General features: G+C 37.7%; 2 protein-coding genes across 3 annotated transcripts; both read left to right on the top strand.

Moving 5' to 3' along the window:
• The first annotated feature begins 505 nt into the window (after positions 1–505).
• On the top strand, positions 506–7,183 carry LOC103936187 (translation initiation factor IF-2, chloroplastic). Its single transcript, XM_048574102.1, has 12 exons — positions 506–2,671; positions 2,824–2,856; positions 3,080–3,193; positions 3,350–3,499; positions 3,638–3,736; positions 3,826–3,888; positions 3,967–4,122; positions 4,242–4,307; positions 5,142–5,378; positions 5,497–5,772; positions 5,897–6,085; positions 6,682–7,183. Exons 1-12 carry the CDS (start codon positions 1,118–1,120, stop codon positions 6,847–6,849), a joined length of 3,105 nt encoding a protein of 1,034 aa, XP_048430059.1. The 5' UTR covers positions 506–1,117; the 3' UTR covers positions 6,850–7,183.
• A 479-nt stretch (positions 7,184–7,662) lies between these two features.
• LOC103936210 (kinesin-like protein KIN-14Q) lies at positions 7,663–13,243 on the top strand. Of its 2 annotated transcripts, XM_018644749.2 has the most exons (16): positions 7,663–7,986; positions 8,073–8,153; positions 8,365–8,448; positions 8,557–8,954; positions 9,048–9,258; positions 9,337–9,413; positions 9,493–9,592; positions 9,699–9,797; positions 9,886–10,062; positions 10,161–10,446; positions 10,861–11,022; positions 11,135–11,350; positions 11,441–11,478; positions 11,696–11,859; positions 11,991–12,116; positions 12,197–13,243. In XM_018644749.2, exons 1-16 carry the CDS (start codon positions 7,917–7,919, stop codon positions 13,061–13,063), a joined length of 3,156 nt encoding a protein of 1,051 aa, XP_018500265.2. In that variant the 5' UTR covers positions 7,663–7,916; the 3' UTR covers positions 13,064–13,243. The 2 variants fall into 2 exon arrangements, with proteins under 2 accessions (XP_018500265.2, XP_048430058.1); XM_048574101.1 differs by lacking the exon at positions 8,365–8,448.
• Positions 13,244–25,755: the final 12,512 nt, after the last annotated feature.

The raw sequence follows: 25,755 nt of genomic DNA, 5'->3' as shown, positions 1-25,755 counted from the left end.
TATTTTTTTATATTGGAATTATTTTAACTCATCTGTAGGTGAGGCTTAATAAAAAACAGTAAAATTTGGACATGTGAAATTATATTATTGCCTATCATTTTTTTTTGTGTGATAGAAGCCTAAGTAATATTTTCATCATCTTTTAATTGACAAAAAAAGTTTCATTAATTAATAGAGATATAGATTACACGAGTTACATTTTTTGTTTATAATGTAACGAAATATCACACGAATTTTCCATTGGATAAACTTCAAAGTTAGGCCTTTTTTTGTTTTTTTTTTTTTTTGGGAATCAAAGTTAGTTCAATAACTAATTCCTGGTCGTACTTTTTGTTTGAAAAATTTTCTAACCATTGAAAATATTTGAGAATTAGAAGAAAAAAAATTAATACAAGAATTGTGAGAAGTAAAAACCAAAAAAGGGAGAAAGTAAAAACCAAAAAAGAGGACAACCGGTGGAAGTCTGGTACTGAAATATCAGCGTCGTGGAGGAAGGTGCCAAAATCCCAGCATACCCAACAGCGTCGTCACTCACACCCTGCCTTCCTTCCTTCCCCTTTGATTTGATATTATTATGCTTTTACCGTCAAAGGCAAAGTTGCGGCAAAACTATAAATATTATGGGCGAGATAGAGAGAGAGATGAAATTAGAAAACGTTGCCTTATCACAAATGTATTGATAGGTAAAGAAGCAGCCACACATAGTTCTTCAATTTCATTCCTTTTTCCACCTTCCCCCAAACTTCACATCCACAACCACTTTCTTTCCCAACTTCCTGTTTACACACACATAACCCCTCTCTCTCTCTCTCTCTCCTCACTTTCTCTCTCAACCCAACAAACCCAAGTGCTGGAATTCCAATCATTGTTCTTGGAGGGAGGTAAAGCTGCTATCTTTCTCTACAAAGTGTTAGATTTTTAATTTGGGGTTCCATTTTTTGTGCTGGGAACTATAGTTTTGTTGTTAGTTGTTGAATTGGAGTATTGGGTATGTTGAATTTTGCTTCAAATTGTAGTGATTGCGGTACCAGTTAAAAATTTTGTGTGGAATTGGAGAGGGTTTTGGTTTTGGATGAGGGTTTAGAATATTTATGCGTGGTTGTGTTCTGGGGTCTCCATGCTAGTTTTAGTAGGAAGCATGCAGGGAACAATGGCTTCTTTGGTTTCCCTTGTTAGTTGGGGAGGTCTTACACTTGCGGGTTCATCCGAAAGGTCCGGCTTGCTTGTTAGGAAAGTTTCTTTGTCTAAGACAAGTTTTAAGGGTAGTAGGAGATGGCATTGTCTAAGGTTATCAGTGTGTAAATATTCGGTCACAACTACTGATTTTGTTGCCGAGCAAGGCAATGAGGTGTCCCTTGATTCTAACAACTATAGAGGAACTAAAGTTGTTTCTGATGCCAATGCTAATTTCGTACTTAAGCCCGGTCCAAAGCCAGTATTGAAGTCCTCAGGGGGGTCCAATACTGAGCCCCTTTTAGGTATTGATGCAGCTGACTGGGACCCCTCAAGAATTAGTGGGAATTTGGATGAAGAAGACGAAGAAGACGAAGAAGAGCGAAATAACGTGATCGAGTCGCTTGGAGAGGTTTTGGAGAAGGCTGAAAAGTTAGAAACTGCAAGAGTGGATGAATTGGGTACTGAGAAAGGTAGTGGCGCTGTAAATAAACCTGCACCATCCAATACAAGTAATAATTTGCGAAATGCTAAAGCAGTGGACTCAGTGGCAACTAGTAAGTCTAAAACTTTGAAGAGTGTGTGGCGTAAAGGAGACACGGTCTCAACTGTGAAAAAGGTTGTAAAGGAATCACCTAAAGTTAATAATACAATTCAGAAAGAGGAAACAAAAACAGGAGGAGGGGTACAGGTAGAGTCTCAACCCCGTGCTCCTTTAAGAACCCCTCAGCCCCCCTTGAGACCTCAACCAACGTTACAAGCAAAGCCTTCTACAGCTCCTCCACCAACAGTGAAGAAACCTGTTATGTTGAAGGATGTGGGGGCCGCTGCAAAATCTTCAGTGATTGATGAAACTGATTTGTCCACAAAAACTAAAGAACGGAAGGCACCAATTTTGATTGACAAATTTGCTTCCAAAAAGGTGGCGGTTGATTCTGTGATTTCTCAAGTAGTTTTAGCTCCTTCAAAACCAGGAAAGGGCCCTTCCCCTGGAAAGTTCAAAGAAGGGTTTCGGAAGAAAGACGCAGCTGGACTACGGAGGCGGAAGGTTGCTGAGGATATTCTGGATGAAGACACGTCGGAACTCAATGTCTCTATTCCTGGAGCAGCAAGGAAAGGGAGGAAGTGGAGTAAAGCAAGCAGGAAGGCAGCGAGACTTCAGGCTGCAAAAGAGGCGGCTCCTGTGAAAGTAGAAATTCTAGAGGTCGGTGAAGCTGGTATGTTGGTAGACGATTTGGCATTCCATTTGGCTACAACTGAATCCGAAATTCTTGGATATCTGTACTCGATGGGAATTAAGCCGGATGGGGTTCAAACCCTGGACAAAGATATGGTAAAGATGATTTGTAAAGAGTACAGCGTGGAAGTTATAGATGTTGATCCTGTGAAGGTGGAGGAAATGGCAAGAAAGAAGGAATTACTTGATGAAGATGACCTAGACAAACTACAAGACAGACCTCCTGTCCTCACTATAATGGGTCATGTGGATCATGGCAAGGTAAATGGCATTCATTTGTTTTTATTTCCTAGTCTATACTTTTTGGCATCCTCTTTTCTTTAGTAGTTCCTGTTGTTGTTTATTTTATTTAATTCTATATTTTGTATTTATACTTCAATCTTTCTAATATTTTTCTGTTGGTCACTTGGCAGACAACCTTATTGGACCATATCCGGAAGAGCAAGGTAAATAGGGCTTGTATGATACTCTAATTTCTCCCTTGACATGCATTTGACTTTTACTGCTTATTTTGCAATGACCTTAGTGGTACATACATGATTTGGGATCTTCGTTATTTTTGGTAAACTTATACACTTGTTTTGGTAGTTTGGTAATAGTATATTGAATGTCCACATAAACTATGGAGCTTTGTGGAATTGGTGCTAATAAACTGGTATGTATTCACAGGTTGCTGCCTCAGAGGCTGGTGGAATTACACAAGGAATTGGGGCATATAAGGTGCTTGTGCCAATTGATGGAAAGTTGCAATCATGTGTTTTCCTTGATACTCCTGGACATGAGGTACATTCAGTTCCTTGTAAACATATGGAAAACTCTCTCTCTCTCTCTCTGCATTTAAGCTCCTTGTTTTATGTTTATTTTTCTGGATACGAGTTCTTTAACTTTCCTGCACTTCTATTTCCTTTAGATGATATCTATTATATCTAATTCCTGTAGGCATTTGGTGCAATGAGAGCTCGTGGAACAAGGGTGACAGACATTGCTATCATTGTAGTGGCAGCTGATGATGGAATCCGCCCTCAAACAAAAGAGGCCATAGCTCATGCTAAAGCTGCAGGAGTGCCAATAGTAATTGCTATAAATAAGGTATATCAAATACAGGGGTAGTTTTATCTTTTAACTTTTTATTTGAATAAAGAAAAGGAAAGAATAGATGTTTTTCTTGCATTGCATGTGGCATCCCAATTTGTTGAATCTCAATTTTATTTATTCTAAACGTATCAGATAGACAAGGATGGAGCCAATCCAGATCGAGTCATGCAAGAGCTTTCTTCTATTGGTCTAATGCCAGAGGACTGGGGTGGTGACGTCCCAATGGTCCAGGTTGGTGTTTCATTCAGTGAAGTTGTGCTTGCATATTTCATTTATGGTTTATACCCCTTCTGAATGCTTTTTTTTGCGTGGGTGAACAGATTAGTGCTCTTAAAGGGAAGAATATAAATGAGCTTTTGGAGACTGTTATGCTAGTTGCAGAGGTAAGTCAGATGTCTATGAACGTTGACGTATTAGCTGTTCTCCTCCTTGTATGCTAACCTTTTGCATGATTGTTCTAGTTGCAAGATTTAAAGGCAAATCCCCATAGAAGTGCAAAAGGCTCAGTCATTGAGGCCGGTCTTCATAAATCTAAAGGACCTGTAGTTACACTTATAGTGCAAAATGGAACCCTCAAACAAGGGGACATAGTAGTTTGTGGAGGAGCGTTCGGAAAGGTTGGTGGATAACAATTTTGAAATCTGAGCTCTTTTTCTTATATCTAGTCCACCTTTATGTGGCTCAAATGGCAACCTTTTGACTAACATGAAGGACTCTTTGTAATGGCCACGGTTAGGTGCGGGCCTTGTTTGATGATGGTGGAAATCGTGTCAATGAAGCTGGACCCTCTATACCTGTTCAGGTTGTTGTTCATATTCTTCTTCTTGTACTTTTTGTTTTAATCTTCTATAATTATTTTTCTGTTCTTTTAAGAGTGGCTTAATTCAAAAGTTTTGGTGGATCAAGTGGATCCAAATATCTAATTTTCATAGGGGAAAACTTGTTAGAAATTCATTGTAGGGGTTCTAATTGGAGAAATAGAAGGTGACATTTGCAAGATACTTAAAGTGATGTAAGTATATAGATAATTAGATATTGAAATTTTGCGAGCTGTTTGCAATTTAAGTGATAAATCAGTCAGCAACGTTTTTGTAAGTACATTGAATTGTCAACTGTAACCTGGGTTCCTTTCTAGTTTCTGTTATAAAGACAACAGATATGGAATTTGGGTTTTCCAGATGCTGTGACAGCTTTTGAGTTATAATTTTGCATAAATCAATTTGGCTCTTGACATGCAATTGTTTGCAGTTGTGCATGTTTATTATTTTGGTTTTCTAGATTCTGTGACTGCTTTTGAGTTATAATCTCGTGTATATCATTGTGGCTCTTGGCTTGCAACTGTTTGTATTGGTACATGTTCATTATTCCTCTGCAAGGTAAACAGCACAGCTGTCTCTAATTGTTAATGTTTGTAACATCACTGTAAACACGTTTGATGTGGTACAGCTTTCTCTGGTCATTAATAGCAGGTCTACATATTATTCATTAAAGCTTATATAAGCAGCAATTTTATCCACTGTCTAGAAGTTGCTTCCACATATAACTGGAAATTTTCAAAAGATATTTTATTATGCCCTCTTTGTGGCATGATACTTGTTTTAGTGCCCTGAATGACAATCTCTGTGTCTACTTGTAGGTTCTTGGATTAAATAATGTTCCTATTGCTGGTGATGAATTTGAAGTTGTCAGCTCCCTTGATATTGCACGTGAAAGGGCAGAGTTGCGTGCTGTGTCATTGCGAAATGAACGTATATCAGCTAAGGCTGGCGATGGCAGGGTTACTCTTTCTTCCTTAGCTTCTGCAGTCTCAGCAGGAAAGCTGTCTGGACTAGACTTGCACCAGCTAAATATTATTCTGAAGGTTGATCTTCAGGTATGCATATTGAATTAATTGTCATCAGTCAATAATTAGTTTGGTAACTGGTTCTTTGGTAATCAGTATTTATTAAACGAGAGTGTTAATTATATCATAATTCATGTGTCATGTTTAGGGATCCATCGAGGCTGTCAGACAAGCCCTGCAGGTGCTTCCACAAGATAATGTCACCTTGAAGTTTCTCTTGGAAACAACAGGGGATGTAAGCACCAGTGATGTTGATCTTGCTGCTGCTAGCAAAGCCATAATTTTTGGATTCAATGTCAAAGTACCAGGATCTGTAAAAAGCTATGGTGATAACAAAGGGGTTGAGATTCGCTTATATAGAGTTATATATGAACTCATTGATGATGTACGAAATGCAATGGAAGGACTTCTAGAGCCTGTTGAGGTATCAATCAACTTAAGCACCAGATCTCTTTGGTTTTATGAAGGCATTGAAATTTAGGGGCTTAAAGTTGTTGGAGATTTCAGACTGAGATTTGCAATTGATATTATCACTTGTGTATCGACAGGAACGAGTAACAATTGGATCAGCAGAAGTCCGCGCCATATTCAGCTCTGGTAGTGGTCGTGTTGCTGGATGCATGATAAATGAGGGAAAAGTTGTTAAAGGCTGTGGCGTTGAGGTCATTCGAAGGGGAAAAGTAGTACATGTTGGCTTTCTTGATTCATTGAAACGGGTCAAGGAAGTTGTGAAAGAGGTATTTTTTATAGTTTACTTTAATTGTATGGGTCTTTTTGTCAAATTATAGAAAATTGCAAAAAGGGGAGCAACTAAGTGCATGGGAACTGTAAAATAGATATACCTTAAAAGTCACAACCTAGCGCATGTTGCATACCTCCGGATCTGCGGTCAGCCTGGATTGCAAAGTATTTGTCTCTTGCACAAATAGCTGAATGATAAAACCTATGGGCTATGGCTTCAGTTGTGTTCATGCTTTGTAGGTGTGTCTGCATTTTCATTGTGGCATAAAAGGTTTAGTTCATGATACTATATATTGTACAAGTTAGTGAATACACGAATTGTGGCATAAAAGGTTTAGTTCATGATACTATATATTGTACAAGTTAGTGAATACACGAAAACTAATAATTAATTTCGATCAAAGTACATACTTGGTGACATCTTCAGCTTTGGCAGAGGATTTTCTAGCTTATTTTTATAATTTTGTTTCTGGCGTTCCCTTAAATTGACTTGAAGTTTTCGTGGTGATCCCGTGTTCAGAATTCTTTTGGCATTGGCATATGCTTTAATGTCTTCTGTTTGCAATAATCTGCAATTTCTCCTCTTGGCTAGGTAAATGCTGGACTAGAGTGTGGAATTGGAGTGGAAGACTACGACGAGTGGGAGGAGGGAGATACTCTTGAGTTCTTCAACACAGTTCAAAAGAAGCGGACACTTGAAGAGGCGTCTGCTTCAATGGCAGCTGCAGTGGAAGGAACAGGAAGAAAGGTGCAAGATTGAAGAATCTGCTTTTGCGCGTGTTTTGACGGAAGCAAAATACGATCACCCTCAATCCGGCATACCACTATGATCAGTGCCTCGACAGGTTTGCGTCGGTCCGTACCCGCATGTGCATTTAATTTGAGTGTGAGTTGCCAAGGATCTACTGCAAAGATGAATGTACCCTTGTCTTGTATGGTATTACACTGTATATAATTCATACAATGTAGATTTGAGCTTGTTTTGTAAAGAGAGGGACATTCATCAAATTCCGTACAGTTCCAATTAGGGGAAGAAGAGCACTTGTAACACACAACGTTAAAGTTTCAATCAAAAGTCACAAAATTCTTTTTGATGCTCTGGCCTTGATGCAGCACATCGCTCTGGCCTTGATGCAGCACATCGCACATTCAGGTCAATGGATGTACTTTGAAAATGTCATCTTGCACCCTTCCGTTCTACAAAATTTCCCTTGTAGTGTATCGTGATTATTTGAAGTGCTAACAACACTGTTTCAAAGGATATGGATGATTATAGTTGAAAAACTGATGTACATTTCTTCCGTCGTGTCAAATTGTATTTGATAATGAACGTGGGTGTTGCAGATGCGTGTTAGATTAGCTAATCAAAATGATCTAATGCATATCTACGATGCCCACGTTATAAAAAGATAAGATTTTAGTGGAGAAATCAAGCCAAAAATACAAAGAATAAAAAACAACTTAGAGAAAAAAACAAAGCGGCTTGAGAAAAGATTAACGTGCCACGTGGCATAATCTACAGTTCCAGAAAAGCGATGATCACCTTTGTCGTTCCCCGGCCAAGAAATTTCAAAATTCGAAAAAAAAGGCAACGGTCATTTGACACCCATTTGCCTCCGAAAAGCGTAACGCAGAGAGATGGAATGCGCCAACGAACGAGAAATTAACGCCTTTCCTTCTCTGTTCGTTCAGATTCAAATTTCCTACTTCATTTACCTTTTTGGGGTTCTCCAATAAAGATTCATCGTCGTCATCATCACAGTCGCTGATTACTTCAATTCTAAACGACAGTGTTTTCAGCAGCAGAAGAACATTCGGCACTTTTCAATGGAGGAGCAGCACCAGTGCGACTCTCCTCTGAACAGCTCCACTTCCGCCGCCAACTCTAACTCCGACTGTAAGTATGCAACTCAACTACCCAGGATTTCAGTTTCATGGGTTCTTCTATAATTACGTGACTGCCCCTCTCTTGTGCTTTGGTAGACACTTCGCTTTGCTCGCAATTGCAGAGCTTGACAATGGTGGATCCGGATTCTTCCTCTTACAATGCTGATTCAAACGAAGGTAATTTCATATAAAAAAACCAACCTTTTAGTTCTTTTTGGTTTCTCAGTATTTGATTTCGGTTTTTTGCTGGACCCCCTTTGTGGGAATTGAATTATGTGTCTGTTTGTGGAGTTGGATATGCTTTTTACTCTGATTCAGTCAAGAACACGAAACCCGATTAGTTCGTAGGATCGTAACAGCTCTAGTGATTTCGGTTTCTTGATTTTAGTTGGTGTAGATTGCTCTCGGGAAAATTATGAAAGCACAGAAGCCATTAGTACACCAAAAATCAGGGACCCAGATGCAAATGATTGTAAATGAAACTAGTCTTTCCTTTTTTCTATCACAAAATTTGGCAAAAAAATCTTGGATTTGACTTCAGAGTTTTATAGAATTTGATTTTTTTTACTTGTATTTTCAGCCCGGTCCATGATGGGGTTTTCGCTTACCTCTCCTGATTTAGTGATCTGTGCCGGGTCACCCGATATACCCCAAACCAGCTATGGAGATTCCCCCGAGTTCTTGGAAAGCAAGTTCCATCAGAAGATGGATTCTTCTATTGAGCTCTCTTTTGAGAATGGAATCGATGAGGCTCATGTTAGAGATATGCATAAAACTCCAACTGTAAAGTTCTCCACGACATTGTGCCAAACTTTTAAGGAAGATTTGTCTCCTGAAGCTTCATTTGAGCTTCTTCCTGCTCCGGCGACTGAGAACAAGTTGAAGGAAGGTTCCCTTCCTGATATGAGCAACAATGCAGGTTGCACTGATGAATTCATAGGCGACGATTCTCAAATGGAAGACTGCGGATCATTAAAAGTAAAGCTTCTTAAACATCCACTCTTCGAATGTAGTTTAGCTGCAAAATAAATTAGGATGTTTAGATACTCTCCGTAAATTATCCCATTGCAGGTGACTGGTGAGACCAACGAAGAAGGAGACTATCATAAGCTGCTAATAAGTTACGAGAAACAGAAAAAAGAATTACAAGAGATGAGGAGTGCAATGGAGGAGTTGAAAAAGCAAAACTATTCCAAGAGTAGAGAATGCCAAGAAGCTTGCAATTCATTGAAGGAACTCCAAAATGAACTCATGCGCAAGTCTATGCATGTTGGATCTTTGGGTATGGTAACAATACCCTGTGCCTCTGAACAGTTTGAACAATCTGAAAACATGGTACATTGATGCTTGTGTGTTGCAGCCTTCGCCATCGAGGGACAAGTGAAAGAGAAGAGCGGATGGTTTTCATCATTGAGAGATTTGACGAGAAAACTTAAGGTACTAAGTTGTAAATAACAAGATGCCTTTTGACTACACTAGATATGATTGCAGTGGTTTGAACTCTTTGATTAAACAGATCATGGAGATGGACCACATCAAGCTATCAGAGGAGGCACGGTCATATAAGAAGTGCCTTGAAGATATGAATGAAATGAGGTTTACCATTCATTCCACTTGTAAGTTAGACATGCTAAACGCTTTCCAGGTGATGACATTTTTGAATTTCAAGATAAGATATTTGCTTTTCTTTATCTGATCCTGGCTGTTTTATTTTTGCAATAGTAAATCAGCAAGTAAATTTGCACAATGATCTGAAGACTAAGTTTATTGAAGGGGCCAGAGAACGGAAAGAGCTCTACAACAAGGTGTTAGAGTTGAAAGGTTAGGAGTTTACTATTTTTGACTTGAAGAGGCCCAAGAGGGTATGAGACAGAAGGGCGTTTCTGACATTAATTTTTCTCGCTTGTAGGAAACATACGGGTCTTTTGCCGGTGCAGGCCTCTAAACACTGATGAAGTTGCAGCAGGAGCTTCAATGGCTATTGATTTTGAATCTGCTAAAGATGGTGAACTCACTGTCAAATCAAATGGGGTCACCAGAAAGACCTTCAAGTTTGATGCTGTATTTGGTCCTCAAGCAGAACAAGGTATGCAGACAATGATAGATGAGCTTTTTGTTTGGTATATCTATTGAAGTACAAAACCTCCTTGTAGTAATATGTTTCCTTCTCTTTGTCCTATTTAGCTGATGTTTTTGAAGACACGGCTCCATTTGCAACATCAGTTTTAGATGGGTACAATGTGTGCATATTCGCATATGGGCAGACCGGAAGTGGAAAGACCTTTACAATGGAAGGGACAGAAGACGCTCGAGGAGTCAATTTTAGGACTCTTCAGGAATTGTTTCGTATAATTGGAGAGCGAGAAAATTTACATCGATATGATGTATCAGTTAGCGTTTTAGAAGTCTACAACGAGCAGATACGAGATTTACTAGTTTCAGGGAATCAGCCAGGAGCAGCTGCCAAAAGGTAAGATCCTTAACCATCGTTCTTTTTCCTTCTTCCAATTTAACCTGGTGAAAGATCCTTATACTGTTGTATATTACTTGATATTTAAATTCCTGTGTAGAAGGAAAGCCATTTTTCATAATAAGACATGCTTTTATTTTTTCATAAAATTCCACCATTTCGCTGGCAGGTAGAATACCATTATGAGCTCTGATTCTCTACATCTTAAAATGGGAAATATTTCTCTTTCCATTTTTTAACATTCATTCTTTCGAGATGTCTTACTTGTTGATACTTTCTCACTCCTGATGATTCACCATTCTGTTGAACTCTCTTGGTGTTCCGTGTCTTTCACGAGTGCGAAGGATGGGAACTTATGGGATCATTTCAAATTTTCAAGATAATAGCATCTCACAGTATTGCATGATTTTGTAGGCTTGAAATAAGACAAGTTGGTGAAGGTATACATCATGTTCCAGGACTGGTTGAGGCACACGTAAACAACATGAACGAAGTCTGGGAAGTTCTGCAAACAGGCAGTAATGCAAGGGCTGTTGGCTCAACCAATGCCAATGAGCATAGTAGTCGGTCGCATTGGTCTGTAATTTGTATATCTTGGTTGCAGTCAAATTATTTCTAATTTATATCCAATAGGCTCTGGTCTAAAGATAGATTGCTAAATGTTTGAGTGGTTTTTCTTTAAATGCAGCATACACTGCGTAATGGTGAAGGGGGAGAATTTGTTGAATGGGGAATGTACAAGAAGTAAGCTCTGGTTGGTGGATCTAGCAGGGAGCGAGCGTGTAGCGAAGACAGAAGTGCAAGGAGAACGACTCAAGGAAACTCAGAACATCAATAGATCTCTGTCTGCCCTTGGTGATGTCGTATCCTCACTTGCAACTAAAAGCTCACACATACCTTTCAGGTTATATAAGTAACAATTAACACTATGTTTGAATACTCTAAATATGAAAACTGGGTCCAGCTATAATACTGAATTATGTCTTATGTGCAGGAACTCTAAGCTTACCCACTTGCTTCAAGACTCTCTAGGTACTTCACTTGGATCACAGAAGAAGTCAAACGAACCTATGAATCAACAGTTCTTATTCTGAGTTATTTAATATTACGTGTTCATTTTCATTTTTCTCCGTTTTCTAGGGATGAAATTGAACTTCTGATATATATCCTTTTGTTTTGGTCTAAGATATATCTTGGTTTAGCATAATGAGAATGAGGTAAAGCTAATGAACATCCTTCGTTGTTTTAGGAGGAGACTCGAAGACACTCATGTTTGTTCAGATAAGTCCTAATGAAAATGACGTGAGTGAGACCCTATGCTCACTGAACTTTGCAAGCAGAGTGAGAGGGATAGAGTTGGGTCCTGCAAAGAGGCAACTGGACACTTCTGAACTTTTGAGATACAAACAGATGGTAATTATTCTGCACTTGATGCTACTGCAGATTCCAGATTTTGTTTAAAACTTTGATCTTTTGGTACCGTTCTTGTGATTGAATAAGTCGTCTATTAAGTTTTTAACAATATCGGATCTTTGGTTTGCTAGTTTGAGAAAACAAAGCTAGAAGTCAAGAGCAAAGATGTACAGATCAGGAAGATGGAGGAAACAGTTCATGGATTAGAACTGAAGGTAAAAGAAAGAGACCTGAAAAATAAAAACCTGCAAGACAAGGTATTTCAAGGAAAAGTCTTTTTTCACTTTATATACATAAATTATAAGAAGTTCAGTTACTAATCTGGTTTATTTTTCAGGTAAAAGAATTGGAAGCACAACTCTTAATCGAGAGAAAGCTGGCACGACAGCACGTTGACACAAAGATAGCTGAGCAACACCAGCAGCAAATGAAACATCAACAGGATGAGCAATCTATTGCACCCACAAGGCCACCATTTACAAACCGACCATTAGCAAGTCACAAGATCCTCAGCGAAATAGGCAGCACATTGGGAAAAGACCAAGTAAACCCCCTGCAACCATTGATGGAGAAGACCAACAACAAGCCCTCAGCGCCCCTTTTTCATGTATCGGATGGTTTTATCAAGCATCTTGATGCCACGGAGAAAGAAAACAACCCCGAAATGGCTGAACACTTTCTTGTTCCAAAGAAAACTGGAAGGGCCTCTACTTGTCCAGCATTTCAGCGGATTCCAGTAAACACAGCTCCAAGGCGCAACTCCCTAATCCCACTTCCAAGTGTACCATTTCGTGTCCAATCCCCACCACCTGCATTACCATTGGCACCTATAGTATGCCATGCTGATAAGAAAGTTGATCCAGATGTGACTGAGACTGACTGCTTGCCGGAACAGATACCTTGTAGTAGTCCTAAAGTCATCAGAAATGGCAGCAAAAAGCTAAACAGCATACTGAGACGAAGCGTCCAAAAGAAAATCCAGATAAAATCCCCAATGCCACCGCACATGAGAAAAGGCGTGAATGTAGGGATGGAGAAGGTTAGAGTCTCTATTGGAAGTCGAGGGAGGATGGGGAACAGGGTGTTACTAGGAAATGCTAGAAGAGCCGGAACTAAAGAAAGCCAGAAGCCTAATAGTCATAGGGAAAAGGAGAGGGGGTGGAATATTATTGGTACAGCAGCGAGAACTGCTACAAAAAGCTGATGACGATGTATGTACTTTATTCAGCCATGGTGCGAGCACAGAGGTTATATTCTTGTAGCCTGCAGGTGTGGAGAGAGAGGGAGAGAACTAATCATTTGTTTATTTACTGATGTACAGAACTTCCGAATATGTTTGAGAATGCCAATATTATGTGCCTTGTGGTGACACCTGATTAAAACTGATAGGTTCTGCTTTTTCCGATACAAGTAAACAAAAACCAAAAAATGTTGTCTCGTCTGAGAATTCTTTGATGTATCAGTACCGAAATCAAACTAGTCGCGACTAGTATTAACGTGACACATAAATCATTGTTAATGACCCATTATTATTTGAAGACTTGGTCGTTCTGTTTTCAATTTTATGTAAGCTGACTGAGTGAAGCTGCAAGGAAATGATGGAAGTGATCACTGCAGTTGGAGTCGTTGAACCCAAAAAAAATTCCGAGTTTGAATTACCCTTCCCCCTTCCCAATCTCACTCGAGACGACTTAGGAGCCTGGTTAAGTATCATTTAAAGATGATAATTCTGTATTGGAAGACTGTTTCTTGAGTGAGATTGAGCAAAGTTTTTATATAGATGTCGGCAACGAGGGACTTTTGTGTTCGCTAGCTTAGAAAGTTCATGGCACATCCCCTATAGTTGACAAAGATAAAATATATCAGGTTAGAATATTTGCCTTCTTGGAAGGCAACTGGCAATGAATTAGCATTTCGGATTTGTTGGTCGCCTCCTGTAAGTGAACCTACATGGTTCACAAATCCTCCATTGCAATTTGCATTGGTGTTTTTATTTCAACTTGGTACTTCATAGGAAATCTGAGAGAGAGATGGAAGGCATGAATCCTTCTCTGTATGAAGCAGCCGCAACTGGTGATGTGCTTCTTGGAAAACATTAGAGACGGTCATCAACAGCTGTTCTCTTTCAGAAAACACCCCTCCGCCAAAATTGCATCAAACTACCTTTCTAAATATTCTAATGGTGGCCAATCATCAAGATAATTAAATAGTTTCAAACACGATGATTAATAATTCAAAATTTGCATGCATAATATCATAAGCAAATTGAAAAGAAACTATATATTCTTGTTAAGGCTCGTGGCCTTGCCCTAGCAAACGAAACTAGTTACTAACAACCATAAAACAAAATATTATTAAAAACATGGATATAAAACACCTAGAAAATAAACTTGAATTGTCAAAAACTCTCCAAGTAGTGCGTGCGTTCTCCCCTCCTTTACCCTAATGGCTAAAAAACCTTATTTACACTACTACCATATAAAATCCTACCTAGAAAAGGTCTTCTAAAAATTAGGAAACATAAAAGAAAAAGATAACTAATAAATAAAAGGTTTCCTATTTAAATTGAAATTCGGACTTCTCAGAAAATCAGACTTTTGACCAACCAAATCAACTCTGATTTTGTCCCAAAAGGTCTTTTTTTAAAGCTTAAGACATATTTAACAAATTCTCAGAAGGAATCTTCCTCAAAATATGTCACCTTGACCTTCAAAATACCCAAAATCCAGAAATGTCAATCTAGGAAAGCTGCATGTTGGGTCTTTATCTTATCGCCACGGTCAAACGGCTTGGTAGAAAAATCTGGAATTTTGATACAATCATCTTGAAAGACTCAAGAACATCCTTCAATTAGAATCACTCCAAAATTCATCCGTTTGATCACTTTTTGCTCAAGTGGAAATCGAATGTCCTACATTGAAAATACATAACAAAGTATCAAAGTTCTACCAAAATAATCAATAAACTATAACTAAGAATATGATAAAATATATGGTGTAATATCAACTCATCAAATACCTCCAAACTTAGCTTTTTGCTTGTCCTCAAGCAAGACAACTAGAAAATTTAAAACTGACAAACTAGAAACTTAAACAAAACTAACTAAGACACAAAAAATTTCACCTTCAAGTCACAATCCATAGAAAACGTTAAAAATCAGAACATCTTTTCAAAAGTTCCAATTAATCCCACCACAAAGTCTTAGCCATTTAGAAGCAATTAGAAAAGAACTCATGAACTTCCCCTGGTGTAAAGTTAAAGAGACGCAATTAAAACCCTTACCACTCGTCTTTTTTATTTAACACTTCACACATAATAATTTGATATATATATATATATATATTTTCTTTTTTTTTTCTTCTTTTAGTAACAGTAGTGGTCGTGCAATGCTAATTCCCTTAAGCTTTCGTTCCAACCCATGTAATGAGCTTTAAGTCAATGACTCTCAAACCACTAGGGCACTAGGTGTAGAACATCCCTAAGGACTTATTAACTCGAGCTAAAATGGCTACAAAAGCAACTAGTCACCCTGCCCCATGCCAAAACTCTATCGTTTGACATGAGAATCACTACTGATCAGGCAGGACTGGCCCGGTTACTAAGCAAAGTCTTAGGTGGAACAATTATTACTTTATTTATAATAACTAACTTTACTTTATTAAGAAAATAAACATTAAAATACACTTAGACTAAAAGTAAGTGTTTCAATCTCACTCCCCACAAACCATGTTGGTGTGGATGTGCAAATTTTCAAAGTATAATTCATGAATTAGTGTCTAAGCAACGATTAATAGAAAAGACTCTACTATGGGATTAATCTTCACCATATCCATTTGTTCTAACGTTTAAATTAAAAGAAAACTAATGAAAAGGGTTTGAAAACTTTGAGTTTTAATGATAAGGACAAAATAAAGGGTAAAGTGAATAATACCAGGATTGACTTTTTAGTGTAAAAATATGGTTTTTCGTTAAAGTGAACAGTACCGTGGGCTTTTCATTAAAACTCCCTTAAATTAATTTATGGATATTAATTAAAAAGAATGAAAATTTTTATTGACACAAAAATTTAAAACCTAAATTTTTTAATTTCCCATCCCTAAACTTAAATCACACATTGTCCCAAGGTGTGGAAAATAAATAGAAACGGAATAACAAAAAGAAGAACTGTAAAAGATAAAACGAAAGCCTACAATAAATAAACTAGAAGAAAGGGGAAAAATAGCAAAGAAACAAAAAAATTAAAATAAACAAATAATAAAACAAAAAGAAAAGAACAAAAAAAGGAAAGGGATCACCTGGATTCGAAATCAGGACCTGGAGCTTGTAATGGACACACCTGGGATGGGATATGACACCATCCGTGGGGGACAAACTTAGGGCCGTGCCAATTGATTAGCCAATTGATGTGCAAGTTCACTTAAGATGAATACCATGTTTTAACAGCATCATAAGGCAATAATAAGTGGGGAATAAGATGTTTGTCAATTATGTGTTTTAGGGGAGTGGTTGAATCCTTCATATTCAGCCGTCTTTGTGAATGAATCTTTGTAATAAAATAGAATCCCCTTCAGCGAAACTTACGTATCCGCCAAACTGACTTCAATCTTGTATTTAATGCCCACAATTTTTGCTTTGGCTAAATTTCGTGATGGAGAATTGGGCAGCCATTAAGCTGCATCTTCTTTCCATTGTAGAATGTAGTCTACTCAATGGACTTGCACTTAATTTCTTCAATTATGATTGGCTTTACTGGTGCACTGTCATGTGATTTTGCAGATCCTAACTCGGTATCAACAACCTTGTCTAACCCATCAGTTTCAACGCAGTCCTGCAGTTTTTGTGGGAAGAGTTCGTGTGGCACATTAACATGGGTAGCACTCGGTTCTGGGAGGATTTCAGGATCAGCATGTGTTGTTAGTTCCTTTGGGTGTGAATAAGTGGCAGATTACTCCTCAATTCCTGCACCAATCTCCTCCTGATCATTAAAGCTCTTTCCACAATTTAATGCTTGAATCAGAAATCCTTGATTGGTTATTTCAATGTACAACTCAGTTTATTCCAACAATTCAGAGAGCTTGTCCTTTACCGAAAGCTCTTGTGACACATTAAACTGCTCAAAATAGTGCTCAAGATGCATTTGCAAACTTAGGGTGTAGAACTCTGAATATGGATTGTTCCAATTTCTTTTTGAGTCATTTCTCATGTTGATATGCTCTTGGACAAACCCTGAAAAATATTTCCTTTCAGGACATTGCAAAATATCATGGGTCTTCAAGCAGTAAAGTGCACAAGTTGTAGGTTTAAATCCATAAAAACCCCATTCTGCAGATTTAACCCATAAAGGCTGTCCTTCGGGTTGTATATTGAATTCAAGAGGAGGTATAAATTCCATTGTTGCACAAATTGTAACCTAAAAAAAAACAAAAAATAAAATCAAGTAAATAAAAGATATATGCAAAAATAATTAACTAAGAGTTGATAGACACAAATTATTTAGAACAATCCTCGACGACGGCGCCAATTTCTTGATAGGGATTTTTACCACCTGCAAAAGTAGGGATAAAAACACTTAAAAATATTTGCAAGAGTATAAGGTTATTGTAGTATAGCAACTCAAGTAAGGTCGTTCTCCACAGGGATTGAATGAATAATTTATGTAAATATCAAATCTTAATTAATTATTTGAAAACAAAGTTTAGAAGAGGTTGATTTTATGACCTAAAATATTAAAAACGAATTTAATTAAAAATAATTAAATAAATTGGCAAAGTAAATAAAACAAAAGAAAATAGGTATGAAAATAAATTTGAGTACTAGGGTTCCGCCATTACCTTAACAATCCTACGTAGTTCTTCCACTTACTTGTAACTTACACATGCATATTTGAAGATTAGGTTTTCCTAAAGTATGCCCTACTTGGAACCTCCAACATAGAATGTATATCTAACATACAACACGTCCATGGCATCTATATCGAATGTGAACATACAAGACTCATTAAGTTTTGTGAAAACATTTATAACCCTTAAGACGTGTCGTCCGTCCTAAGAAGTTACACATATTAACCACAAGAAACCTTAGTCAATTCCAAGGATAGCCTTCCACCAAAATTGCATCAAATTACTTTTCTAAATATCCTAATGGTGGCCAATCATCAAAACAATTAGATAGTTTCAAACACGATGATTAATAATTCAAAACTTGCATGCATAATATCATAAGCAAATTGAAAATAAACTACATATTCTTGCTAAGGCTCGTGGCCTCGCCCTAGCAAACGAAACTAGTTACTAACAACCATAAAACAAAATATTATTAAAAACATGGATAGAAAACACCAATAAGCTTGAATCGTCAAAAGCTTTCTAAGTAGTGTGTGTGTTCTCCCCTCCTTTACCCTAATGGCTAAAAAACCTTATTTATACAACCTAGAAAAGATGTTCTAAAAACTAGGAAACATAAAAAAATAAGATAACTAATAAATAAAATGTTTCCTATTTAAATTAAAATTCGGACTTCTTAGAAAATCAGACTTTTGACCGACCAAATCAACTCCGATTTGGTCCCAAAATTTCTCTTTTTAAAGCTTGAGACATCATTAACAAATCCTCAGAAGGAATATTCCTAAAGATATGCCATCTTGACCTTCAAAATACCCAAAACGTCCAAAAATGTCAATATGGGAAAGCTACACGCTGTGTATTTATTTTATCATCACGATCAAATGGCTTGGTAGAAAAATTTGAAATTTTGATACAATCATCTTGAAAGACTCACGAACATTCTTAAATTAGAATCATTCCAAAATTCATACGTTTGGTCATTTTTTCTCAAGAGGAAATCAAATGTCCTACATTGAAAATACATAACAAAGTATCAATGACACACCTCGACCCGGAATGTCCCCTTGGACTCCAAATCGAGCTATGCTAGCCGACACTTGGAAGGTGACGAAGCCATAAAGTGTAATGTGGTGGAATATATGAATAAATTTAAACCTAAAAGTGCCTAAATACAAGAGTGCGCTGTGAGAGGGAATGAACCCAATTCACACGTGATGATAGAACATAAGTACATTACAGTAAATTAGGGTGATAAATTATACCATCGAAGGTAACTGTCTACCCCAAGATTTGCCAAGAATCCTCATCGATATGAAAGCTTAGCTACTAAAATCTAGAGGGGAGAAAAACAAGGGTTAGTGGGCCCTAAAAATAAAGTTTTAATAAAGACCTTTGAAAATGTTATAACCCCTCGCCGTAAAACATGTATAGTTTCCAAAATGTGCATACTACGTATAGTATGAAAATACTTACCGTAGCCTGCAAAACGTAAATAAGGCATGACATCTCAAAATCCCAAAATCTCAACAATAATATAAGTAAAATCAGGTGCTCAACAACCTATGCTAGCACACTAGTCGGAGTCGCCTAATGCGACCTGTACAACTAAACCTATTCTCATCAATCTATGCTAGCACGCGAGTCGGAGTTGTCAAAAGAAAACTGCATGACAGGACTGGGTGTAATTATAATATACACTCTAGTGCTACGATCACATGAAGACTGGCGATAATCGTGGTCACTTACGAGTCAGAGTCGCCTAATGTGACCTATACGACATGATTGGCACCTACTTGGATCCAAGGTAAGCGTACGGTGCAGAGGTGAACATACACATGAAGGACTGGCCCTGGCCTGAGGGGAGCACTAACATCGGGGTGCAGTAATGATGAGCAGACTACATGAATGTAAGCATGCCATAATGATGCAATAATTCTAATCAACATAATAAACTCACCTGCACATCCCATAGGATTATTTTGGCATTTCAAAATAGTGCAACATTTCTTATAACATTATTTAATCATGGCAAAGATTATAAGCATACCTGTGCATCTCGTAGGATTTATCATAACTTCATAATTTTCCATTATTTCGCTAATTCTTGTATACTTTAGTCTAATCCAGGTGAATGTAAGAAATTTTTTTCCAAATGCATAAATGGAAACTATCAATATATATATATATATATATATATATATATATATACACTATAAAAAGGAAAAGACCCATTCACCTGAAATTCCCGCTATAACTCCCTAGCACGAATATCGAGGCGTCATGAACGATTGGCGCTTAGAATAATTATCAAATCACATCTCAGAATTCTTATCTATAGAACATGTAACTTACATAAAACACATCCCCAAGGACATTCTAAAAATGATTCGAAACCCATTGACCAAAACTCAACCGTCGGTTAAAGGTCGAAGGTAGGGTCCACAACACTACATAATTCAATCCAAAAGATATGCACCTCGAATTTCTGATTCGTAAGTTTTAAGGATACATATTATGCTTCTAAAACATCATACTAAAATTTCATTATGATCCAACGGTTGGATCTCTGCCAATTGCAAATTCAAGTGGTGGTCAACGTTTTATTTTACGAACTTACAAATCTAACTCAGGAAGATCCGTACGTTGGATTCCTGATTCATCAGATCTTATGGTCCTCAAATATTACGTACTATAATGTATTAAGGTTTGGTGACGATCCAACGGTCGGATCATTAATTCATATAATGATCAAGTGGCGGTCCTTATCAAAACTATGTTCAAACGATGAGATTTCATCAATTGGACTTCACCTATGGAATTGGGGGTATCAAAATTAGCCTAGGAAGGTCAGGGGGTGCCTCGGCCCACGCGCTACCGCACACGGCGATCGGTCGCCTCGACTTGCTAGAAAAATCAACTATTTCCAAAAATTACAAAATTTTACAGAAATGAAGATCTCAATGAGTAGAGCAAGTTTTATACCTGTGTCCAAGTCCAATTTGGCCGAAAAAGCTTCAAATCACCACAAACCTGCCCGAACCCTAGAATGGGTGAGCTTCGATTCATCCACCCGGTGTTCTGCCGCCCCCAAACTTGTTTGGACCTTGTTCCCGGGTTCAAGATGAGTTAATTATGGTTGGTGGTTGGTGCTACTGCTTGCAGGATCAGCGGATCGCCATTGAGAAACTCCCGAGTACTCCGGTGCTATGCTTCGTGAAATTAAGGTTAAAACCCTCGGGTTTAGGTGGAGCTGGTAAATGGGGGGTCACTGAGTAGATTACAAGTGGTGAATGGCGGCATTTTCATGGAAAAACCAATGGAAGTCACGTCGAAATAGCTGCTGAAACAAGTTAGGAAGAATCTATTGCGGGTTCTGAAACTGGTCGAATGGTTGGGGTCAGGTTAGCTGCTCTTCCCTTCTCTCCTTTCTCTCCTTTCCTCTTGTTTCTCTTTTCTGATTCATCCCTTCATTTCCTTTCCTCTCTTCTAATTCACCGAGCTCTCTCCCCTCTTCTCATTTTTTTTTCCCGATTGGGCAGCAGGCCCCTTCTTTTCTCCTTTCATTTCCTTCTGATTGGGTAGCCCCCAATCCCTCATCTTTCCTTTCTTCCTCCTCCCATCCGCCTTTCTTACTCTCTGCACTCCTCATCCAACCATCCACGTGGCTCCCTAAAACAAGCCACAAAAATATCTCCCAAATATGAAATTTATCAATTTGTCATCGATATTTGATGTTTCGTAAAATTTTAACCGTAACTCCAATTTCGATTCCTCTTGCGCTTTCGCGTTCATAGTGACGAGCACTACGAGGATTCACTATAAGAATATTTCGTATGTCTCACTCTATGTTGGTCAACGAAAGTCAATACCCTCGCCTCTAGGGCATTTTTGTCAAATCACTCTTTTAAAATTAAAAAAAAACGTAAAAATTAGGGACGGGTTGTCACAATCAATGTTCTACCAAAATAACCAATAAACTATAACTAAGAATAGGGTAAAATATATGGTATAATATCGAATCATCAGAAAGCATTACCTTATGTCTAGTGGACAAAAAGGAATGCTGAAAATAGTTTATTTCCAATGGATAAAAGGGGTGTGAAAGTCAGAGATGCTGAAGATATTTCCAAAGGAAGTCCTCCGGAATCTTCCTCTTATGGTGAAAGCCAAGGCTTTATTTTTTGTTCACTTTTTTGTTAAGCTGAAAAGGTGAAATGGCATGGTACAGGAATAGGTTCACCAGAAGGTTTTTGTACGATAAGCTGTTGTGGAGTTATGTCAACTGACAATGCACAAATAAGTTTGGAATGTATCTCAATTGCTTACTGAGTGTGAGACTACTCCAAGTATGAGCTTGGGTTTTGGTGCTCTCAGCTAGACCAACGTTTCCACTAATGAACAGTTTTCATGGACCTTTTAGACTTCTGTTGTGAAATATCGTTTTCGGATTTCATTAATTATTTACGTATTTTGTATTTACGTGATTTTTATTTTTATTTTCATTTCGTTAATTTTAAAATTTTAATTACATAATTACACGTTACGATTCGAATGATCAAGAAACATTGAAGTATAATGTAAAGAAGAAGATACAAAGTGAAATGTAGCTAGTGTTCCTCATGATATAATTCGTAAATTACGGTTAACTATACCTTTTACAAAAAGAAAAAGGGAACTTTAACGAAAAGTTCACAGTACTGTTCACTTTAACGGAAAAATCATATTTTTACACTAAAAAGTCAATCCTGGTATTATTCACTTTATCCTTTATTTTGTCATTATTGTTAAAACTCAAAGTTTTCAATCTCTTTTCATTAGTTTTTCTATTAAAAAAAAACTATCAAGCGTGTTGTAAACATTCCTAGTTTAAGTATGATTGTGTAAATCCTAGATTAGATTTGATTCTAGTTATCATTTCCTATTGTATCTTATATTCTTTGGGGAAGAACAAACATCTTCTCTTCTTTACTACTATAAATAAAGGCACAATGTAGGAGGAATAACAACACACACATTCCCCTACAATTCTACAAACACATATCTCTCTCTCCCTTCTCCTTGTTGCTGGCCCTCTCTCTCCTTGTCAGATAAAATAAACCACAACACATTATCAGCACGCTCCTACTGCTGCGCTTAGGAATCTGACGTTGAAGAATTTTTCTGCATCAAACCAATTCATCCATATCATCACATAATCAAGTTCTTTCAAAACAACGGTTTTTATCTTGATATTTTTGCAGCCCTGATAACATGACCATTCACTGTGATGCATGACCCAACTTTACGTTTTACGAATTTTAGATTCTACATAAATTGTGTATGCCTCATAATCATAATTGTTGAATTACGTGAATTTGATATTTGCTATAAATTACATCAAATATATTTGTATATGCATCAAATTGAATTCAAATTAACATATTATTGTTTTGCATATGCATATACTTGAATTGAATATGATTTGAATTGAATTAAAAAAAAAAATTTTGCGATTGGGAAACCTAAGGTTTTTCGAACCCATGCACATGTACCATGCAAGGCCGCAAGCCACCAGGCTAGTAGCCTGCGATGGCCAAACCCATTCCCTTGGCAGGCCTGCAACCTGCATCAAGTCCCCAAGCTAGAGCCGTAAGCTTTAGGTTGAAACCTAGCACACCTTAACGCCCACCACAGCATCTCCACCATCGCAGGATGGCCTGCAGCCCATCCTCACACCTCGGGTCACCATGTTTGACTACCTAAAGCTCGTTGCTGACACCAATTGACCGAGATTCAATTGAATCTCATCGGTTTTTTTTTCCCCAAATCTCCATTCATATTTGAGGTCTTTGATGACCCACGGACTCGTCCCAAGCATCATTGTCCCAACGTCGACCGCTAGATGAAACGCCGTCTACCAAACCCGGCATTCTTCCCTGGCAGCGCACACCCATCATGGCTGGGATGTATGACTCGAGCCCTATTGGGCTCCATTTGCTTAGCCCGTATGGGAAAAAAAAAACAAATTTTTTTTTGGGCTCGACTGAAGCGGCCCATATGAAAAGGTTTTTTTTTTTTACAAACCTTTGGGCTTGCTTGTAGTAACCCAACCTTTTGCTTTGCTCTCCCCGTAGGCCTGCAGCCTACACCCGAGACCACTAGCCCAATTTTTGGGCCTAGGTAGCACAGACGAATTTTTTTTAAGCCACCCGTGAGCTTATTTTTTCTTTCAGGCCTGAGTTTTATTTGCCTAATTATTTTAGGCCCAATGAGTTTTATATTTTTTCACCCACACTTTAATTTGGCCCGAAATTCAAAATAATTAAAATTCAATTATAATTGTAAACCAAAATTTTATATTTTTGCATATTCTTGTTGCATGTTTATTTGCATATATACATATATATATTTGTGTTTGCCTGCAGGAATATATGAACATGAAGTTCATAATTATTTTGAAACCTAAAGTTTCTTACAAACATGCCTTGTTTGAAAACCTGAAGTTTTTCATTTAAAAAACATCACCCATGAAAACCCGAAGTTTTTCATGCAAGATTAAACCAAAATATGTCTATTAAAACCTGTATGTTCTACTTCTATATGAATGGATTGATTTTTTCTCCATTTCACTAACCACATCTTGTACATCTATTTTGTGATAGGAACATGTCGAATTTGAACAAACTCGACTTCACCGCTTTAGAGGTCTCTGGAAGGAACTACCTCAAGTGGGTCCAAGATGCGAAACTCCACCTCACTGCAAAGAACTTGCGTCCTGCCATTGAAGAAGCAATGGACGAGCCTATTGGCGAAGCTAAAAAAGTCATTTCTATGATCTTCATCCGAAGACGTATTCATGACGCTTTACAAACTGAATATCTCTTTGAGGAGGATCCACGTGCATTATGGGTCGCTTTGGTTGATCGTTTTAATCACCAAAATGACATATTCTTGCCTGAAGCAAGACACGACTGGCAGCACTTGCACTTCCAAGACTTTAAGTCTATGAATGAATATAATTGTGAAGTTTGTTAAATCCAATCACTTCTCAAGTTTTGCAATGAAACTTTGACTAAAGAGGATCTCTTGGAGAAGACCTATTCAACTTTCTTTGCTTCTAATATTGTCCTGCAGCAACAATATAGAGCTCAGAAGTTCAGTAAGTTCTCAGATTTGATCTCTGTTTTACTTCTCGCTGAAAAGTAGAACCAGTTGTTGATGAAGAATCATCAAGCTCGACCTACTGAGGCGACTGTTATGCCTAAAGCACATTATAGCACCAACCAAAGCCCAAAACGCCAAAAGAGGCATGGTAGGGGTAGCCATAAGCTATCCCACCAAGGTCAACATAGTCAAGGCCCATCCAAGGGAGGAAACAAAGCCCCGAAGCACTCAAACCTCGTTCCTAAGGCTTCAAACTTCAAGAATAAGGGCAAAGCACCTGAAACCATGGATGCGGACATGTGTTATTGCTGTGGTTCAAATGACCATTGGTCCCATATTTGCTGAGCTCCCAAGAAGGTTGTAGATGAATATCATTCTCATCGTAAGAAGTTTGAATCAAACTTCATGCAAGTGGACGAATCAGAGACTACAAAGATGAAGGTTTTTAACTTTCAGGAGGATACTACTCCTATGGAAGATTAGAATCTTAGACGTAGACTTATTTTTAGTTGAAATAAGACAATTGGGGCCTAATTCCACCTAGTGGGCGAACCCCTCCTTGTTTTTTGGTTGATTTTTGAACAATTTTCCTTTATGTTTAGATTATTTGTTGGTGATTTGTTTTTGGATATTAAGTTTTAGGGTAAAGTACAAAAAACTACCTCAACTATTGGGGTCACGACAATTTCATACCTCATCTTTTAAAATTGACAATGTCGTACCGCATCTTACAAATTTGTGACAATGTCATACCACCATCAATTTTTCTGTTAGTTTTTCTGTTAAGTGCTAGCGTGGCAAGAGATTGGGACCACTTTCTATTAAAAAATTAATAAAATATTATTAAAAACTAAAAAGAAAAAAATTAAAATAATAAAAAAAAGTGAAATTAAAAAAAAAAAAAATTTAA

This window comes from the organism of the source record quoted next, unplaced genomic scaffold, assembly GCF_019419815.1.
Source record: "Pyrus x bretschneideri cultivar Hongxiangsu unplaced genomic scaffold, Pyrus_bretschneideri_v1 Contig7, whole genome shotgun sequence".
NCBI classification, from domain to species: Eukaryota; Viridiplantae; Streptophyta; class Magnoliopsida; order Rosales; family Rosaceae; genus Pyrus; species Pyrus x bretschneideri.
The sequence above is the reverse complement of the archived record's forward strand: the minus strand, read 5'-3'. Positions and strand labels throughout refer to the sequence as shown.

Excerpts from the sequence above, each read along its gene's own strand:
- LOC103936187 (XM_048574102.1), top strand. The coding sequence starts at position 1,118 with ATGCTAGTTTTAGTAGGAAGCATGCAGGGAACAATGGCTTCTTTGGTT. Across the intron at positions 2,672-2,823 it reads GTCATGTGGATCATGGCAAG|ACAACCTTATTGGACCATAT; the intron begins GTAAATGGCATT and ends GTCACTTGGCAG. Across the intron at positions 4,123-4,241 it reads GTGGAGGAGCGTTCGGAAAG|GTGCGGGCCTTGTTTGATGA; the intron begins GTTGGTGGATAA and ends GGCCACGGTTAG.
- LOC103936210 (XM_018644749.2), top strand. The coding sequence starts at position 7,917 with ATGGAGGAGCAGCACCAGTGCGACTCTCCTCTGAACAGCTCCACTTCC. Across the intron at positions 9,259-9,336 it reads TATGCATGTTGGATCTTTGG|CCTTCGCCATCGAGGGACAA; the intron begins GTATGGTAACAA and ends TGTGTGTTGCAG. Across the intron at positions 11,023-11,134 it reads CATAGTAGTCGGTCGCATTG|CATACACTGCGTAATGGTGA; the intron begins GTCTGTAATTTG and ends CTTTAAATGCAG.